We start from the raw sequence: 21,215 nt of genomic DNA, 5'->3' as shown, positions 1-21,215 counted from the left end.
GACAAATTTATATCTTCTTAAATGGAAAATGTTACCTACAACAAAGTTTATTTCTTTTATTAGCCTTTTTTTTTTTGCTTTCATTTTAATATAGTCAAAGGGGCCATAAGCATCCAGGGACTTTTTACCCACAGACGTGGGCACACCCATCCAATAAACTCGGCTAAATACAGAAATGGCTTTTGGTCATTTGTTGCTGGGAATAGAGTGATGACATTTTTTAGACAAAATAGAAAACATTTCACCCAAAACATTGGAAACTGTACAGCTTTCTATTATTTAAGAAAATTTCTTGGACACTTTTTCAGATCTACACAAATTTATTTTTTACTTTGTTTCATTAAAATGTTGAGTACTTTTAGCTTGCCTATTTTGACCCACAGTGAATACCATTTATAAAGGTGTATTATTCAAACTGAAAATACTCTGAGCTGAACAGTTTTCCCAGTGTGATTAGAGAAAGGTTTCTTCCCACATGGTGAGGAGACACATTTTCTATGTATGTAGATTTAGAAACTACGTTCATTGGTTAGAAATTAAATCAAATTTTGGTGGTTTGTGTGAATACAGTCTGAATGAACTCCAACCTTCGAGCTACCATTATTTAAAGATTTGTCTGGTAAGTTATCAATGATTTCTGAAACCTGACCAAAAAAGTAGCACTTATGCCAATGAGTTGGTTATTTAAAAGTTATGTTTTTTCTTTTTTTTTAACAACAAATGTGACCTGGCATGTTTTCCAGCCAAATTACTCCTCGTTCCACTCTAACAGTTGCTGGAAAAATGACCATATAAAGCTGAAAATGTAGAGATGTAGATGTATAATGTTAGATCAAATGATCAGGCAGCAAATGTATCCATCTTTTAGCATAAAACGTTATTAGTAGACAAACATCAAAATGCATTATCAGCATAGATTTCCCTCACGAAGCACCATTTGACACTGTTAAAGTTGTCGGTTAACACATTGTTAGGTACAGGAAGGGACATTAAGGCAGTTGTGAATTTGAAACATCTTCCCTCCATCAGGTGTCGGGCCGCAGTCGGCCCTTGGGGTTCCATGGAAATTTGCAGGCAACCGCTGACGACCAATAGTTGGACTGAAAACATAAACATATTTTTTTATTCTATTAAAACATGACCTGCTCGGAATTAGGGCTCCTAATGTATTAATAATGACTTGTAGACTGGAAACATACTTGTAGTTGCTGTAATCAGGTTTGCAGATTCTAAACCTCGTACGTTTAGACTTTTCTCCACAGGCCGGCCTACATAAACTCCAAGGCCCCCAGCCTTCCCAGGATCCTTTCACTGTAACATATAATGTAATTAGTTTATAAAGCTTACTAAAATCCACATGAGACAAATCTACACCATAAACCTAGTTTCCAGAAGGCTACTGACATTAAAATCCTTTAAAGATATAGAAAACTTCAACTATAAAAAATGTATGTATGGCAGTGTTTTGTGTTGCTGGTGGGAAAGGGTTTAAGGATGTCATCACCCACCATAACATTTGTCGACATTGTAGCAGACCTGAGTTTCCGTTAACTTTCCACCAGTGCAGATGGACCCATTATGAGCTCGATGTTGACACAAGCGGTTTCGGGTCTGTTTGCCACCTATTGTCAAGCATTTGATTTCCTTCCCTTCCCATGCGTATGTACAGTCAGTCCAGGAGGACCACTCTTCCCACACACCGTTCACTGGAAACAAACAATTTTCCCTTGGTAAATGATGTTTTTGTCAATATTTAATAGTTAATGTTAGTATATTTAGAGGTGTAGGAGATTTACATTATGGCCCCATTTAAGGCAGTATTGTTTAAAGTTCTCCTACAGTTGTACATTCTGCTTAGGTCAATTCAAACACAATCTTTCGCTCTTACAGTGCAAGTCACATCTGATCCTATCAGACAGGAAAGATGTGACAATAAAACTCTGGAAATGCAACAGATTGAATCTATTCTACAACTCTTAAGCCTGATGTACCTGGGCAGTGGATCTGAGTTGAGCAAAGTTTGGTTTGTCTTCCGTCTCCAGGACATGGACGGCCACCATGATTAGGAGCAGGGTTGTTGCATTTCCTCTCTGAGACCTGAAGAGCCACTCCACACGTAACAGGACATGATGTGAAGGCTGACCAAGGACCCCAGTTGCCATCCACTAATACATAGAGAGAGATTTATGAATAGGAATACCATAGAGTCCTAATCATCTCTGTGTGGACACCTTAGAGTTGTTGTCATCTCTGAGAAAACCTAATAGTTTATTTCTTGACTGTTTGGACACATTGGAGTCTCCATTCCTGGGTGGACAGCGGAATTAAGTTATTATGGTGTGTTCACACCGAACACGGATTCTGCGATAGGAGCGGCCGATTTACATGTTATCCATATGTAGAGGCGCGTTCAGGAGCGGAGCGGTGCGAAGGAGACGAAGGACGCGGTGCGGAAGGCGCGCCAAGGGGAGCGGGAGCGATGGACGAGTTGAAAAATCTGAACTTTTTCCTAAATTCGCGTCAACCAATCAGGGACTGGATGTGGCTGTGACGTAGGGTGAAGGACCACAGCGGAGAAGAAGCAGTTGTCAATGATGGAGGACCAGATCATAGTGGCGATGTGCGGCAAGCCAGAGTCGTATGACTCAACTAATTACTTTTACTGAGACAAGTACAGAAAGGACCTGGCCTGGTTATGTTTAGGCACAAATATCTTATATTTAGGAGATGTGGACATTAAAAATCAGCTGTTTTTTTTATTGAGCTGATATTTATTTACTCACCGAAGACAGATGGACAGGCGTTCAGCAGCGGGGATACAGCGCCGGTAGTTTGTGTCCCGGAGGCCGATTCGTCTCCCAACGCGGGACAGCAGATCTTCGAACTGGGTCCTGGATAGACGGAAGTACCGCTGAAATCGACTGTCATCCAGACGCAGCTCCTGGAGTAGGTGGTGGTAATCTCCGAACTGTTCCCGTCCCTGAAGAATCTGGTGAACCCAGGGACGTCGGCGGCGTTTTTCAGCTCTCCACAGGTAAAACACCGTGATTAGGTCCGTGAAATCCATGTCCGCCATGTTCAGTTGAAACCAGCAAGCAGCAGATAGAAGCTCCTCCTATTTGATGACGCGGCGAAGCGTTGCCGTTTGTTGCCATTTGGCAACACGGAGTTTACGCGGAATATCAAGTGGGCAAAAGCACACAAATGACGCAAAGTATTCGCAGAATCCGCGTTCAGTGTGAACGCACCATTACAGGTTTTTAGATCTATATAAGTCACTACTGTCTTTTTGTGGACATCTGTGAGTCATTCTAAGCTTTGGTTGCACACTTAAGAGTTGCTTGCTTGAACACCTATGAGCCATAGACTGGAGGTTATTGGGACTATTTGACTTAGCTATTGTCCATGCCATCCTTGCAAACAGCTACATGGATTACTCGGAACTAGTGCTGTTTACCTGGTTGCCTGTATTACAGGGGTTGGACAATGGAACTGAAACACCTGTGATTTTTGTGTGGGAGGTTTTATGGCTATATTGGACCAGCCTGGTAGCCAGTCTTCATTGATTGCACATTGCACCAGTAAGAGCAGAGTGTGAAGGTTGAATTAGCAGGGTAAGAGCACAGTTTTGCTCAAAAGATTGAAATGCACACAACATAATGGGTGACATACCAGAGTTCAAAAGAGGACAAATTGTTGTTGCATGTGTTGCTGGCGCATTTGTGACCAAGACAGCAAGTCTTTGTGATGTATCAAGAGCCACGGTATCCAGGGTAATGTCAGCATACCACCAAGAAGGATGAACCACATCCAACAGGATTAACTGTGGACGCAAGAGGAAGCTGTCTGAAAGGGATGTTCGGGTGCTAACCCGGATTGTATCCAAAAAACATAAAACCACGGCTGCCCAAATCACGGCAGAATTAAATGTGCACCTCAACTCTCCTGTTTCCACCAGAACTGTCCGTCAGGAGCTCCACAGGGTCAATATACACGGCCGGGCTGCTATAGCCAAACCTTTGGTCACTCATGCCAATGCCAAACGTCGGTTTCAATGGTGCAAGGAGCGCAAATCTTGGGCTGTGGACAATGTGAAACATGTATTGTTCTCTGATGAGTCCACCTTTACTGTTTTCCCCACATCCAGGAGAGTTACGGTGTGGAGAAGCCCCAAAGAAGCGTACCACCCAGACTGTTGCATGCCCAGAGTGAAGCATGGGGGTGGATCAGTGATGGTTTGGGCTGCCATATCATGGTATTCCCTTGGCCAAATACTTGTGCTAGATGGGCACGTCACTGCCAAGGACTACCGAACCATTCTTGAGGACCATGTGCATCCAATGGTTCAAACATTGCATCCTGAAGGCGGTGCCGTGTATCAGGATGACAATGCACCAATACACACAGCAAGACTGGTGAAAGATTGGTTTGATGAACATGAAAGTGAAGTTGAACATCTCCCATGGCCTGCACAGTCACCAGATCTAAATATTATTGAGCCACTTTGGGGTGTTTTGGAGGAGCGAGTCAGGAAACGTTTTCCTCCACCAGTATCACGTAGTGACCTGGCCACTATCCTGCAAGAAGAATGGCTTAAAATCCCTCTGACCACTGTGCAGGACTTGTATATGTCATTCCCAAGACGAATTGACGCTATATTGGCCGCAAAAGGAGGCCCTACACCATACTAATAAATTATTGTGGTCTAAAACCAGGTGTTTCAGTTTCAATGTCTAACCCCTGTACTTCTGCTTTAACTGGATCCCAACCGTCCATTTTCCATACCAGCTCCTCCTTGCAGGATCATAGAGAGGCTGGTATTTATTTTAAGCTGGCAGTGGATAAAAGGTGAGGAACACTCTGGACAGGCTGCCTATCAAAGGGCAACTCAGACACACAAGAACAACCATGCATGTACACAGTCCTAAGGGTAATATTGTCTGACCAATTGACCTTAAATGCATATTTTTGTGTTGTGGGTGGCAGCCCTTAAAGAGCCCACACTTTAAACATCCAGGTATGGATCTGTTCCAAAGACCTTCTTGCTACGAGGTATCAGTGCTTACAACTGTGCCACCATACTGTCCTTAATTAGATCCCTGGACTCTTAAGTTGTTTTCATCTCAGCTTTCCTTTTCTCTACATACTTCCAGGAGTTACTATGCTTTAACTGGACATCTGTGAATTGAAATATAGTTGTAGATGCATAGTAGGCATATTTTTTGGTTGAACGTTTTCTGTGGATGGTCTATCTCTGCTGTTCTAAAGTTTTTATCTAATTGTTATTGCTGACCATTTAAATAGGGTAATGTTAGATGGAAATCTGTGTTTGCCTCTGCGAATACTGACAAGTTATCACCACTTCGAAAAGTACACACGCTGATAAAGACACCTGGGAGTCTTAAATGTCTTGATGTGGACACTTGGGTGTTGTTATCACCTCAAGAGAGGCATCTTAAGGTTATTGACACTTCTTTGTCTAAACAGCTGGAGGTTGTGATCAGCTCTGTCAGGACACTTGAGGATGTTTTTGTTTATGTTTATAAGGTCATATGTTTATGTGGTCATATTTAAAGAGACATGCAGGTATACCTGGGCAATGAGGCATGTGGTTGCAGTTTTCGTTTTGGGAGTCATCACCTTGGCAACCATTGCCAGGTGGGTTCAATGACGGGGCAGGGTTAGAACAAGATCGGTGGCGAGTCCTAACTGAACCTCTGTTGGGCAGGAGACAGGAAGATGAACAGTCACCCCAGTTTGACCAACCGGACCAGAATCCATGAACTGAAAGACAGAATGATATTCACATCACGTCTGTGTTTGAGTGTTATGGTTTTTATTATTATGTGCGTTAGTGGCTTACCAGGACAGGGACTTTTACAGACACTGCTCTGAGTGCTTGGCCCCTCACACAATTTGCCACCATATTTAGGGCTGGGGTTGTCACACCGCCTTAATGACAACTGCAGACCCTCTCCACAAGAGACGGAGCATGGGCCAGGTGGAAGCCAATTCCCCCAGTTGCCGTCCACTAAAAAAAAGAGTAAATCTTAGCCTACCACTTCCTTTTAGACTACATAACTGATTGGGTCATCAGCTAGTTTCCCTTCTTACCTGGACAATTAGGGAGCTCTGTGCAGTCCTGCCTCTTGACAGCATCACCAGGGCAGTTATTGCCCGGTGGTGCTGTGTCAGTTGAGGGGGCCGGGTCGGAGCAGGTGCGCTGTTGTACTCTTGAGGGCACATTGGTATTACTGTTCTGGTCATTGATACATGAACTAGAGCACTGAGACCACACTGCCCAACTTGACCAACTTCCATGGACTGAGCCACAAAAAGCAGAACACAGAGACTGAGGCAGCTTCTAATAAACTCCATTGAATGGCAAAATAAATGCAGAGCGTGTTACATGAACACTTCATTCAGCAGCATAGAGCTCTATCCACAGTCAACAGTCTGTGGGTCCATTTAGATGTGGTCACCAATCCCGGTTCTCAGGTGTGTGGTAAAAGGGAAAACATCGCAAAAAGTAGACGCTAAAGACCTGGGTTGGGTCCATTGATTTAGATGTCTGGGTTGGCTGTACCTGATAGAAAGCTGATCTGAATCTTTTTCATTTGACAATGTATCTGAACATTAACACAACCCGGGAATTATCTTAGAGCTTAAAATAGAAACCAACCTCACCTGGACACATGTTGCTAGCATCACAGGGCTCTTTCTCTTCTGCAGGGCCACTGCATGCTGAGCGACATTCAGGAGGACTGGTGCAGACTCTCTGTCTCATTCGGGTTCCTCTTCCTCCACACGTAACTGAGCATGGAGTCCAGGGGTTCCATAAGCCCCATCCATTATCTAACTCAAATATACACACAGAATACTACATTCAGGAGTCACGGTGGGGTGTCTCTTAGTGTGTTTTTCATTCATTGTGCATTTCTATACCATTGCAGCAGGTGCCATTGCACACATCTGTCTGCAGTTTGGCCAAAGGATTCTCGCACTCCCCAATGCCATGACATGTCCTGCTCTTCTGTTTCACACCCTCCCCACACAGAACATTGCAGAATGACCAGGACGACCAGGGAGACCATGTTGGTGAACTGAAAGCACAATTTTTCACAAAAATTTGGTTTCAGGAAGAGACAGTTTGTGAATTAAATCTTGTCCTGTTCTCGGATGCCTCTATGTTACTGTGTGTACACTGACCCACACGACTGACATGATCCTTCTTCCGCTTTGTAACCGTATTGAGGGTTCTGACAGCATTCATCTTGATTCACTTCACCAAGGTCTGTGCTACATTCACCTGTGGTCAGGTCAAAAGAACCAAAACACCGCACACACTCTGCACAAATACACAGAAACATATTCATGCATTAAAGGAAGTCAAGAAAAAAAAAACAATCCTGTTAGCACATATAGTCGTAGTATGAAGAATGTAATCCCTCTACAATGTAATAGTTTTCCATAGGAGGACATAATAAAAATGATTTGATATTTATTTGCTTTTGAACCTATTTGAATCCAGTCTTATCTGTAGAAAAAACAGCACAACAAATGGGCCTCTCTGTGGAGGCGAGAGACGTTCCACCACAGCAATTCAATTAGGTTCAGGTCTGGAGTTTGACTGGGCCATTGTAAGAACCTTAAGTTTTTACTTTTCTTTTTTAGCCATTATGTTGTATTTGTGTTGCTGATGTTGGGACAAGCGTATTGTTGGAGAGAGGTCCAGTTGTTGGACAGATGACCTCAAATGAAATTCCAAAATACTTTGGCATACAGAGGAGTTCATGGTTGATTCAATGACTACAAGTTGCGGCTTGTGGCTGCCAAACAAGCCCAAATCATCCTTTCACCACCATTGTGCTTGACAGCTGGTATCAGGGGTTTGTGCAGACATGCTGTAAACATGGCCCTGTGCATTATGGCTAAACATCTCACCTGTTTAAACAACATTGTTCCAAATCTATAGTGGTTAACCCGGATGCAACTTTGCAAACATAGGTTGTGCTGCAACGTCGTTTTTATAAAAGTCAAGGCTTTTTCTTCTTCAGCTTTCCCACTCATGTAAAGATAATGAGCTCGCTTAAATGTTGTCCACTTGTAAATGATATTTCCTCTGTAAAAAGGTGAACAGTTGTGTAAGGATTATGATTATTGTTTCTTTATTATTTCTCAAAAATTATGATTAAAAAAATCATAATTCAGAAAAATGATTTCTTAACCAAAAATCATTGCTTACGAATAGAATTTAGAGATGTCCTCTGGTGTTGTAATTATGGGCTCAAAACACTTAATAATTACAATTAGTTAATTATCATTATAATTGATAATTATTAACCAAAACCACGCTCAACATCACTGTTTAATCAGCTGCTTCACCAATTGGTGGGGGAACTTTGACCTTATTTTGACAAATAAATTACTCTTGTGTGAAATAAACACAAAAGCTCCTTCTTTATATATGTGAAATTTATTGAAACCATATAGCCCTGATATAATTACTACTCTGGTCCAAAAACCTTCACCTAACTAACTCAAAGCACTACTCTACACAAAATACTAATGGGGATACAAATGACTACCTAACAATAATAAAAGAAAATATATGAGCAAGGAGTGTCTATGAAGATCAAATCAGCAGTTTTATGGACAAAATTGTCACGATATGTGGTTGGTTGGGACCGGGATGCAGACAAAGGCTTGGAAGCCACATAGTTATGAATCCTCGTCTTTAATAAAAAAATAAACGAATGACTTACACGAAGACATGGAGCAGGAGACACAGGAAGATAACAGGAGGAACCAACGGGGAACAAGGAGAACCGGTAACTAAATGTACAGAGGGAAGTGCAATGTGAACCAATGGGAAAGGAGGAAGTGAATTAGATGATAAACAACAGGTGTGATGACCAGGTGTAGGGAACTGAGGGAATGGAGGTTACCATGGTTACTAGTGCAGGGAATACAGAGACATGAGGAGAGACTGGTGACAATACTAAGGGAAACTATATACAAGGAACAAATACAAAACTAACTGGGAGGAGCAGGGACACGAGAACCTAAGTAAGATAATAGAATAATAAACCTAAACAACAACATATAGTAAACAACACAATAACTCTAAGGACATGGAAATTCCTAACCATAAAAGTAAATAAACACAAACACTACTAGATCGACGGCAACTAATAACCGGAAATAAAGCGTGAGGAACTTGACAAAAGAGAGCTATGCTAACATAGCAAACCTGGGGGTAAAACAACTAATAAAACTAATAAGACAGAAATGTAGATGAACTACCAAAACTAAGAAGCACACAGCAGGAATAAATAAACCTAACCAAACTACTAAACCGTAAAGAACCAAAAATGCCTAAAAGCAAGAGTAAACAAAAACCAAAATGGCAGAACCTGACAAAAATGTGTAATTTAGGTTAACTTGGAAAGAGAAGCCCTCCTGGTGTGCTGATGACTCAATTGTGGCGATCAGCTGGAAATGGTGGGTTGTGCCCTTAGCCACTAGCAGCTGACTGTCCCGAATCTCGAACAAAGAGTCAGAAAACTCTGAGGCGGGAACTCAGTGGAAAAACTCCAGTAATAAAACTGGGACAAAGGAGTGGTCGGGCCACGAGCCTCAGACCGCAGCTGCTTTGAATGGAAAACCTTTAAAAGTCCAACTTCTAACTCCTGGTTGATTTGGGATCAGCCAGACAAAAACACGAACACGCACCTTGCACAGCAAATCAAACACAGCTCACCATAAAACACACCACTATTGCATGCAACAAGTTGATACCTTGGATTAACTACTGGTGATTCTAAATCACCTCAAACTATGCCTTACCCTGCCCAGACCTCTAAATGCACCTATCCAATTTAATATAAAAAGAAAAAGAACAAAATTACTTTGAGATTGATCTTCATCAGTTCGAGGATGGCTCAGGTCTGAAGAAGAATGGCAGGGGGGAGACCAGAGTGACACGTGCCTGTGATCAACTCCAAAAACGGTAAACTTCTCATCTGTCCAAAACAGGGAAAAATATGAGAAACCGTTGTAGTCGACTGAATCAACAAGGAGGGAAACTCATCTTCTTGGAAACAAACCTCTGGGGCTTTTTACCTTCGCCAGAGTGTCGGCAGGGTCTTCCATCGATATATGAATCTTCTGACCTTCTTGCATCAGACAGAATTACAGCTTTCAAGCTCCTCTGGGAATGGCCGTGTGGAGGAAAAGTTTGCCTGCGAGCTTTTGTCTCTCCAGATATACCCCTCCGTTGCGTCGTCCCATGAGACACGCTGGAAATGGTGGTTTAAACGTTTGTTTCTTCAGCTTTTATAGCTCTGATGACATCAGCTTTGATGTCCATCACTGCAACAAAGGCTGAGCTGCGCATGTCAAAGTGCACATCCCATTCGGTCTATCCAACCTCAAAATGGATGACCCCAACAGCTGTGTCTCTAAGGCCATTGCTGATGTCTAAGTTAAATCTCCAATTAAAAAAAGGCTGAGCTTTGTGTTTATCTCAAGCATATAATGTGAGGACATTTCTTTTTCTTTATATACATTTGTGGTTTATGAGGACTTCCCTGTTCTACTTAGTGAGTCAGTTTCTGTTAATTTCTCAGTGTTTCCTTTCAGAGCTATTTTGGTCAACGCATCTCTTCACAACTGCAGGAAAATGAACATGGGCATGTCCATCAGAGGCGTTTCCAGGATTTCAACACAGAAGAAAGTTTGTTCATGTTTCCAGTCAAAGGTTACGCAATATTTAGGCAAACCTTTGAACAAGCAAACACGAATCTGCAAATACTTGTTTTTATATGACTCCTGACAGCAAAACAGACTTCTTTAATTTTATTGTACTAATTTTAGTTTTAATACTACTAAAGCTAGCATTGACAATTTAACCTTTCTATTAAATGATATCTTGTAAAAATGAGAGTAATATTAGCACTTCATGAAAACAGTCAACTCTCCTAACGTAGGATAAAAACATAAAAAAGCCAAGAGCATATTTTCATAGTGGTTCTCCACACAGATTACAGGTTACAGAAAGATATACTTAATTTTTAGATAGAATAGTATTTTTTATATACATATGCATATTACTGTTTTTACTTTTAAATTCACTATGTATGTTCTATATTCAGACATTTTACAGGCTTTTTTGTACTTTTAACAGTAATTAAGATTTCAACAGATTTCACTTCTGTGGCTGGTCTGTCTATCTGCCGCTCTAAACATGCACATTTTCTTGTTGAGGGACAATAACATGATTGTTTGATTTTATTCTCTTTTACAACATTATACTGATTGCTCAGTTGTAAAAAATGTAAAGCAAAAAGTTATATACAGTCCTGTGAAAAGGTACCAAGTCACAGATTTTTGTTTTTTTGTCTTACTAAAATGTTTGAATTTATGATTTTTAAAGCTCAACATCTTAAGCGTAGAAACACTCCCTACTTTAAAAAGGCACCACCGCTAAAAAAGACTTTCAGAATAGCAGGGACAGAATGGCAGGGAAATGTTTATATGGACAGACGATGAGGTTCAACTGTTGCTTCAGGATAATTTGAATTAGAAAACCACCAAATTTCATGAGAACACTGACTGGAAATTATGCCAGTCAAACTACGCCGATGAATACAAAGATTGCTTGGAGCAGAATTGTTTGAATTCAGCCACATTGGAGAGTTTTGACCATAAACAGCATTTTGAAGGCCATGCCACTACATCTCAATAGAATTTAAATCCCGACTTTAACTAGGTCGCCTCCAACCTTCTTTTTTTTCCTATTTTGAGCCTTTCAGAGGTGGACTTGCAGGTGTGGTTTAGGTAGTTGTCCTGCTGCATAAAAATAAGTGTGGTTGGTCTTAAGGTCTCACACTGGTGGCTGCACATTCACCTTCAGGATCTTCTGCTAGAGAGCTGATTCAACACATCAGGTTGTCTTGGTCTTGAAGCGGCAATCAGTCTGAGACCATCATACTGCCACCATGTTTGACTATTGGTATAATGGCAGATTTAGTTGGGGCGGGAGTTGAGTATAAGTGTATAAATAAGTGTGTTTGTCACCTGGGGTTTTGCAGCTGTTAGATTGACAAGATTGGTAGGAGGCCAGCAATGGCCAGCACCCAGGGGCAACAAAGTTCAGGTAATCTCGGCTCCAACCTGCCATTCTGCCACCCCCTGCCGCGCAAGTCAAGCCCGAAGCCCAGCCCCCCTGGGGGCCCAGGGTTCCCACAAAACCCCGGCAGAATGACCGCCCAGCACCTAGCAGGAGAGACCCGGGCAGGCGTAACCATGGCAGCCAGAACTCGGAAAGAACAAGGTAGGGAGGGCATATTACCATTCCCATTCTGTAAGTTAGATGTTGTTTGTGTGTGACCTCCTGGATAATTCGCCAATGTGCTCTTGGAGACGTTTTGGTAGGACAGCAACTCCAGGAAAAGTCTGACTGTGATTAAACCTTAGGAATGGCTTTGAACCCTCTCCAGACTAAAAGATATCAATGGCATTGTTTCTCATCTGTTCTTGAGCTTCTGTAGCTCGGGGCAGGATGTGTTGCTTCTTAAGATCTTTAGCCTACTTCAAGTTGTCCGACAGATTTTTTTAAAGTAAATTCTTGGTCTGGAAGAAATCAGTAATAATAAGATGCATTCAAGGAACATAAAGATTGTGGAAGTGTGACAAAAAATAAAAATCAGAATGCTTTTTCAATACACTTTACGGTATTTACACATGCAGAATATAACACAAAAATACCTGCTGTAAATTTGCAGAAACAAATAAATTACTGAAATAAACATTTTATGTTGAAATTAGTTGACATTTTTCAAGGTTAGAGCTGAGAAACACTTTATATGTGCTTTTTAGAGGATAATGCACTGTGTTCACTTTAAGACCACATCCGATATGAAATCCTTGTTTAGGTTAAAAAAGGCTGCAAGAATTCAACTTAGCTATATCACTTAATCATTAAGATTAAGTGGATGTCTTCATTTTTTCTGCTGTTACAATAATATGTATAAATTCAAAATTTACATTTGCACAAACTGTAAAGTACTGTACAACTGTGAACTCTTAAAACAGACTAGGACCCTGACTCTAAATAAACTTAGATTAAATTATCTTTGTTAGTATCGGATAATCAAAGTCCAAGAATAAAGTCCAAGATCATCTGCCTAAAGTCCAGCTGAATATATTTATATTTGGATTTACCTGATTGCTCCACAAAAACTAGCAGAGGAACCAAAGCCAGCAAAAACTTCAGAGTGTTCATCATCCCGAAACCTCTGTACAGAACTAATCTTCACTTTCCCTGAAACTGGTTCCAGTTGTGGTCCTCCCCCTCTGACCTAAAATCTGGTTGAGTCACTGACCAACAGCAGGTCTTCACTGTGTAAACTGCCAGTGTTGCAGACTATGACCCTGGTTGTGATAAGTGATGGTCAGTGATAGATTAGGGGGTAGACAGAGCCAAACAACTTTCATTTCTCTAAAGGACAAATACAGGTTTCATTATGTTGTCAGTAAATGCAGATTTCCTTTAAGTTCATCAAAGCAAGCAGTCATCATAATTTTATTTTAGGCAATAGTGGCCTTTATATTTCACAAGTTTTGCAAGTAGGTAGACAGGAAATTGGGTGGAGAGAGGAGGGAGGGTATGCAGAAAACATCAACACCAAGCTAGGACTCGAACCAGTAACAGCCTGTGTTCCTTCCCAAACGTTCCTTAAAGGTAAAACAGGTGTCTAGACTCTGCAGCGAAACATTTTTTTTTACTCTTTTAAGATAGAGATATAATAATATTAGTAATAACTAAATGTGGATAAAGTTATGAATTTAATCAGCTAAAGATAATCTGAATGTTTATTCTCAGTTCCCAGAATTCATTTTTATTTGTTGTTTCTTTTTCTAATTAATAATTGAATTATATCAGTGTGATTACTAATAGCTTTATTTTTGGATTCCTTTAGTGATTTTATATTCCTCTCATTTCTTTGTACAAATTGTGCAATTTAGGCTTCTTGATAAAAAAAGAAAGATTCATGATAGAACTGACACTGATAATAATAATGTTATTTAGTGAGACGCATATATTTTTTAATATATGAATATGTTTTAGTAGTAAATCATTATCAGTGTTCCCATTTCACTGCATGCTGGTGTTAAGTGTGCATTGTAAGCTTTAGTCAGATGTTATTCATATTCCTTCACCACATTTAGATTAGATTCCAGGATTTCGAACTGGTTCTTTTCACAATGTTTCTGCAGAATCTAAGAATTGTTTAATCTTTTCCTTCCAATGTGCTGATCTTTGCTTTCTAGAATAGAATAGAATATAATAGAATAGAAATACTTTATTGTCTCAATACGGAGATATTTCTCAGTCAATGAATGCATGACACTAGCCATGACGTCACTGCTTGAATAAAAACCCCGCGAACCAACAAACAGACCTCTTTCACACAGGTCCCCAGCGGAGCTGGAAGGAGAGACAAAGAACCCTTGCTGGCAAGCAGACATGACTCTTCAACTTGGATCCAAGGTGACCATGATCACATGCAACAAAGTTAAGTAATGATTTGCTGTTCAAGTATCTGGCATTCATTCATATAAAGGATACAATGAGACAAATTTGACTTTTCTTCTGAGGCGTCCAGAAGCAGCCCTAATTGAAGTGGATTTCCCCCACGGCCTGGAAAAGAAGGCCGGGACCACAGTGCACGCCTTCCTGCGTGTACGTCCAGGTAGCGAGAGCTACCCCAACACATCACAGCCATTCAAGGAGCCGAACATACCTTTGTCGTACGGTTCAGCTGGGCCACCTAAAAGCCCTTCCCCACAGCTATGAAGGTTAACTGCAAGCTAACCCTTTGTTTAGTCACGTGGATGTTTCTCTCAACGCACAGGACAACTTCTCCTCAGCACAGTTCACGTAAGAGGTGATGTTTGGGCAGAGAAGATTAGTTTAGAGTTAAATAATCTAAATAATGTTCGTTTAATGACGTTTGTTTTGGTTTGCGTTGAGAAACTCAGCTGATGATGTGTTCGGTGTTGTGTTTTTAAAGTTAAGACAAATTTTATTTAAAGGGTGGTTTTGAAACACAGAAGGTCACCATAACGCGCCATCCATGCTTATGCATTTCAACCCTTTTATTAGGGGAGTTTTAAAGGTATGTGTTTGATTCTGATGACAAGCTATAAGCTTCTTCTGTTAGCTCCATCCACTAACGGCTAAGAACACGTGCTTGCCCACTTTATGAGTCAGCTGAAGATCATTTACCCACAAAGATTATTAGTTTCCAATCTATGAAGTAATATTTCCCTAAATATTATTTTACTAAACCTGATAATTAATTAAACACCATTGTTGGCGACTGTCAAACAAAGTCGCTGAGCAGCTGAATAGGGGAATCCTTGTTGACGCACCAGTTTATCAAAACGCAATCCAAGATTGCGTTTTGATAAACTGTTTTGATAAGGGGTTACTCTGCTTTCAGGTAGGTCAGCCATTTGTTGCTGGCCTGCAGCTCCATGCAACCGTCTGCAGATCACACACCTTGACATAATCTTTCTAATCAATGCACCAGCACCAAGAATCCAATATTTCTGATGGAGCTTTGAGAGTATGTGGTTCCTACCACCATGACCCACCCCTTTATGGATGTATCGGAGAATAAGATAAGCAATGTGAAGATCTTTAGCTACAATGATAGGATGTTTAGAATCTTCAGAAATGACAGCCCTGCTGAGATGTCCTCCAACATGCAGCACATCATCCACCAGAACAGGATACAACCTGTATATGTGACTGCTTCGTTTGACGTTCTTTCCTTTTTGGAGACAGGAGATTTCCTCAGAATATCTTTTCTTCAAGAATCCCTCATGAAGAACAAAATATTGAGGCACGTGATGTCGCCTGGTACGGCGGAGCCGGGGTCCCACCCTGGAGCCAGGCCTGGGGTCGGGACTCGTCGGAGAGCGCCTGGTGGCCGGGTTGCTCCTCGCGGGACCCGGCCGGGCCAAGCCCGAACGAGAGACGTGAGGCCATCCCCCAGTGGGCCCACCACCTGCAGGGGGAACCGTGAGGGACCGGTGCAAAGAGGATTGGGTGGTGGACGAAGGTGGAGACCTCAGCGGCCCGATCCCCGGATGCTTAGGCTGGCTCTAGGGACGTGGAATGTCACCTCGCTGGGGGGGAAGGAGCCTGAGCTTGTGCGGGAGGTCGAGAGATATCGACTAGAAATAGTCGGGCTCGCCTCCACGCACAGCGTGGGCTCTGGAACCCATCTCCTTGAGAAGGGTTGGACTCTCTTCTACTCTGGAGTGGCCCACGGGGAGAGGCGGCGGGCTGGTGTGGGTTTGCTTGTTGCCCCCCAGCTCAGCCGTCTCGTGTTGGGGTTTACCCCAGTGGATGAGAGGGTCGTATCCCTACGCCTTCGGGTTGGGGAGAGGACTCTGACTATCATTTCAGCCTACGGGCCGAGTGGTAGTGCAGAGTACCCGGCCTTCTTGGCGTCCCTGTCGGGGGTTCTGGATAGTGCCCCTCCCGGGGACTCCATTATTCTGCTGGGGGACTTCAACGCCCACGTGGGAAACGACAGTGACACCTGGAGAGGCGTGATGGGGAGGAATGGCCTACCCGATCTGAATCCAAGTGGTGTTTTGTTATTGGACTTCTGTGCTAGTCACAGATTGTCCATAATGAACACCATGTTCAAACATAAGGGTGTCCATCAGTGCACTTGGCACCAGGACACCCTAGGCAGGAGGTCGACGATCGAATTTGTTGTCGTATCATCAGACCTTCGGCCACATGTTTTGGACACTCGGGTGAAGAGAGGGGCTGAGCTGTCCACTGATCACCACCTGGTGGTGAGTTCGATCCGCTGGAGGAGGAGAAAGCCGGACAGACTTGGCAGGACCAAGCGCATAGTGAGGGTCTGCTGGGAACGCCTGGCGGAGCCCTCGGCCAGGGATGTATTCAACTCCCACCTCCAGGAGAGCTTCGACCAGATCCCGGGGGATGTTGGAGACATAGAGTCCGAGTGGACCATGTTCTCCGCATCTATTATCGATGCTGCTGCCTGTAGCTGCGGCCGTAAGGTCTGCGGTGCCTGTCGCGGCGGCAATTCCAGAACCCGGTGGTGGACACCGGCAGTAAGGGATGCTGTCAAGCTGAAGAAGGAGTCCTATCGGCTGTGGTTGGCTTGTGGGACTCCTGAGGCGGCTGACGAGTACTGTGAGGCCAGGCGTGCTGTGGCCCGGGCTGTGGCAGAGGCAAAAACTCTGGCCTGGGAGGAGTTCGGTGAGGCCATGGAGAAGGACTACCGGTTGGCCTCGAAGCGATTCTGGCAAACCGTCCGGCGCCTCAGGAGGGGGAAGCAGTGCTTCGCCAACACTGTTTATAGTGGGGGCGGGAGACTGCTGACCTCGACTGAGGACATTATCGGGCGGTAGAAGGAGTACTTTGAGGATCTCCTCAATCCTGCCATCACGCATTCCGTGGTGGAAACAGAGGCTGGGGACTTGGGGTTGGACTCTTTCATCATCCAGGCTGAAGTCACCGAGGTGGTTAAAAAGCTCCGCGGTGGCAAGGCTTCGGGGGTGGATGAGATCTGCCCTGAGTACCTCAAGTCTCTGGATGTTGTGGGGCTGTCATGGTTGACACGCCTCTTCAACATTGCGTGGCGGTCGGGGACAGTGCCTCTGGACTGGCAGACTGGGGTTTTGGTCCCCTTTCATAAGAAGGGGGACCAAAACCGGGAGGTGTTCCAGGCACGTCCCACCGGGAGGAGGCCCAGGGGATGGCCCAGGACACACTGAATGGACTATGTCTCTCGGCTGGCCTGGGAACGCCTTGGGCTCCCCCTGGAGGAACTGGAGGAGGTGTCTGGAGAGAGGGACGTCTGGGCGTCTCTGCTGAGTCTGCTGCCCCCGCGACCCGGTCCCGGATAAGCGGAAGACGACGAGTACGAGTACGAGTATCTTTTCTTCTGACAGAACTTGATTACCTGCATCTCAGCATCCTCAATCTCTCCCAGTGAAAGAAAGCCAGTACGCAGCTCAACCCTATGATGAACACCTTCAGACTGGGTTGTTTCAGATGCAGACTGGAAATGTGTCTTGTTTCTTTTGTAATGCAAGAGCAATGTTTTGAATCTCAAAATCCAACCCATCACCCTCACAAGATGAGTCCAGGATGAAGCACGATGAAACACCAACAGAAGCAGACACTTTGACTTCAGGATATTCATGTGGAAGTTCTTGTAAGTTCTCGGGGTTTACAGGCCAATCTGTCTCTGGCTGTGTAAGAAATGCAGGACCAGATAACCATGTAGTTTCATACATGGTTATGAAACAGTCTGTCCAAAACATTGAATCTAGGAGCGGTAGCCTTAGTTCTCTTCTCCACAGTACAGGTCCTTCTCAAAATATTAGCATATTGTGATAAAGTTCATTATTTTCCATAATGTAATGATAAAAATTTAACATTCATATATTTTAGATTCATTGCACATTAACTGAAATATTTCAGGTCTTTTATTGTCTTAATACGGATGATTTTGGCATACAGCTCATGAAAACCCAAAATTCCTATCTCACAAAATTAGCATATCATTAAAAGGGTCTCTAAACGAGCTATGAACCTAATCATCTGAATCAACGAGTTAACTCTAAACACCTGCAAAAGATTCCTGAGGCCTTTAAAACTCCCAGCCTGGTTCATCACTCAAAACCCCAATCATGGGTAAGACTGCCGACCTGACTGCTGTCCAGAAGGCCACTATTGACACCCTCAAGCAAGAGGGTAAGACACAGAAAGAAATTTCTGAACGAATAGGCTGTTCCCAGAGTGCTGTATCAAGGCACCTCAGTGGGAAGTCTGTGGGAAGGAAAAAGTGTGGCAGAAATCGCTGCACAACGAGAAGAGGTGACCGGACCCTGAGGAAGATTGTGGAGAAGGGCCAATTTCAGACCTTGGGGGACCTGCGGAAGCAGTGGACTGAGTCTGGAGTAGAAACATCCAGAGCCACCGTGCACAGGCGTGTGCCGGAAATGGGCTACAGGTGCCTCATTCCCCAGTTCAAGCCACTTTTGAACCAGAAACAGCGGCAGAAGCGCCTGACCTGGGCTACAGAGAAGCAGCACTGGACTGTTGCTCAGTGGTCCAAAGTACTTTTTTCGGATGAAAGCAAATTCTGCATGTCATTCGGAAATCAAGGTGCCAGAGTCTGGGGACAAGGAAATGCCAAAATGCCAGAAGTCCAGTGTCAAGTATCCACAGTCAGTGATGGTCTGGGGTGCCGTGTCAGCTGCTGGTGTTGGTCCACTGTGTTTTATCAAGGGCAGGGTCAATGCAGCTAGCTATCAGGAGATTTTGGAGCACTTCATGCTTCCATCTGCTGAAAAGCTTTATGGAGATGAAGATTTCATTTTTCAGCACGACCTGGCACCTGCTCACAGTGCCAAAACCACTGGTAAATGGTTCACTGACCATGGTATCACTGTGCTCAATTGGCCTGCCAACTCTCCTGACCTGAACCCCATAGAGAATCTGTGGGATATTGTGAAGAGAACTTTGAGAGACTCAAGACCCAACACTCTGGATGAGCTAAAGGCCGCTATCGAAGCATCTTGGGCCTCCATAAGACCTCAGCAGTGCCACAGGCTGATTGCCTCCATGCCACGCCGCATTGAAGCAGTCATTTCTGCCAAAGGATTCCCGACCAAGTATCGAGTGCATAACTGTACATGATTATTTGAAGGTTGACGTTTTTTGTATTAAAAACACTTTTCTTTTATTGGTCGGATGAAATATGCTAATTTTGTGAGATAGGAATTTTGGGTTTTCATGAGCTGTATGCCATAATCATCCATATTAAGACAATAAAAGACCTGAAATATTTCAGTTAATGTGCAATGAATCTAAAATATATGAATGTTAAATTTTCATCATGACATTATGGAAAATAATGAACTTTATCACAATATGCTAATATTTTGAGAAGGACCTGTATGTCCATGCGAACTACCAACACAGCCGTCGTCAATTCCATACGGGGAATTGTGACTGGTTTTAAAGGTGCCACCCTGGACTTCCCCATTATGAAGGAACTGTGCATTTGGGAGACTGTTCTGCAGTAGCAGGTAGGTAACAGTGCCATATCCCTTCTCACTCGCATCTGCAAAATGGTGCAACTGAGCGGTGATTGTTTTCCCAAAATCAGTAGATTTCAAACACCTTTTGATGCTGATGTTGTCCAACATCTGCAATTCTTCCATCCAACTTTTCCACTTTTGAGCAACTGCTGATGGAATAGCATCATCCCATCCTATTCCCTTCTGACACAGGTCTTGAAGGATTCTTTTAGCTACGAAAATGACAGGAGCTAAGAATCCCAAGGGGTCATAGAAGGTGCTAACAGTGGAAAGGATCCCTCTTCGGGTCAATGGTCTGTTTGGGATGGATATGCAGAACTTAAACGCATCTGACTGTAGACAAAACCATACTCCCAATGCTCGTTCAACAGGCAAGATGTCACGATCCAGATCTAGGGTTTTGACCTCTTTAGCTCTTTCCTTCTCAGGTATTACTGCCAAGACACTGTGGCTATTACTTATCCACTTTGTTAAGTGGAAGCCGCCTTTGGCGCAGATGAGTCTGAGGTCTGAGTAAAGAGATATGGCTTCCTCTTCAGTGCCTATTGAGGCATGACAATCATCCACATAGAAACCATATAGAATGGTATCAATCACCTGCTGGCTGAAATCTGCTTTGTTGTCTACTGCACATTTCCGCAGGGCATAGTTAGCACAACTCAGAGATGATGTTGCTCCAAATAAATAAACGCCCCTGCGGTACTCCTGCATGCCCTGATTGATGTCACCACCAGGCCACCAGAAAAACCTCAATAGGTCAGCATATTCCTCTGGCACATGCACCTGATGGAACATGCATTCAATGTCAGACATCAAAACAACAGGCTCTTTTCTGAACCTAGTCAACACGCCAACTGGGCTATTTGTTAAATCAGGACCACTCAAGAGCTGTGCATTGAGAGAAATGCCCTGCGATTAAAAGAGCAGTACAAAAACATTCAGGTTTCATACCACTGTCGTCTTCTACTTCTCTGTCAAGCGATCCTCTTTTATAGGTGTAGTGGCGGTAGTGTGTGGGCTCGCGTTGTCGTTCTTTTTTG

At 43.3% G+C, this 21,215-nt stretch overlaps 1 protein-coding gene across 2 annotated transcripts; it reads right to left on the bottom strand.

Annotated features, from left to right (window-relative positions):
* Nucleotides 1-41: 41 nt before the first annotated feature.
* On the bottom strand, nucleotides 42-13,376 carry LOC124870072 (properdin-like). Of its 2 annotated transcripts, XM_047368519.1 has the most exons (12): nucleotides 10,110-10,170; nucleotides 9,912-10,025; nucleotides 7,210-7,348; nucleotides 6,946-7,103; nucleotides 6,688-6,855; nucleotides 6,115-6,324; nucleotides 5,864-6,031; nucleotides 5,593-5,784; nucleotides 1,992-2,165; nucleotides 1,509-1,706; nucleotides 1,200-1,311; nucleotides 42-1,100 (listed from the first exon to the last, which is right to left on the bottom strand). In XM_047368519.1, exons 1-12 carry the CDS (start codon nucleotides 10,153-10,155, stop codon nucleotides 971-973), a joined length of 1,809 nt encoding a protein of 602 aa, XP_047224475.1. In that variant the 5' UTR covers nucleotides 10,156-10,170; the 3' UTR covers nucleotides 42-970. The 2 variants fall into 2 exon arrangements, with proteins under 2 accessions (XP_047224475.1, XP_047224476.1); XM_047368520.1 differs by lacking the exons at nucleotides 9,912-10,025; nucleotides 10,110-10,170 and adding an exon at nucleotides 13,228-13,376.
* Between the last annotated feature and the right edge of the window lie 7,839 nt (nucleotides 13,377-21,215).

Source organism: Girardinichthys multiradiatus, chromosome 6 (genome assembly GCF_021462225.1).
Source record: "Girardinichthys multiradiatus isolate DD_20200921_A chromosome 6, DD_fGirMul_XY1, whole genome shotgun sequence".
Taxonomy (NCBI): Eukaryota; Metazoa; Chordata; class Actinopteri; order Cyprinodontiformes; family Goodeidae; genus Girardinichthys; species Girardinichthys multiradiatus.
The sequence above is the reverse complement of the archived record's forward strand: the minus strand, read 5'-3'. Positions and strand labels throughout refer to the sequence as shown.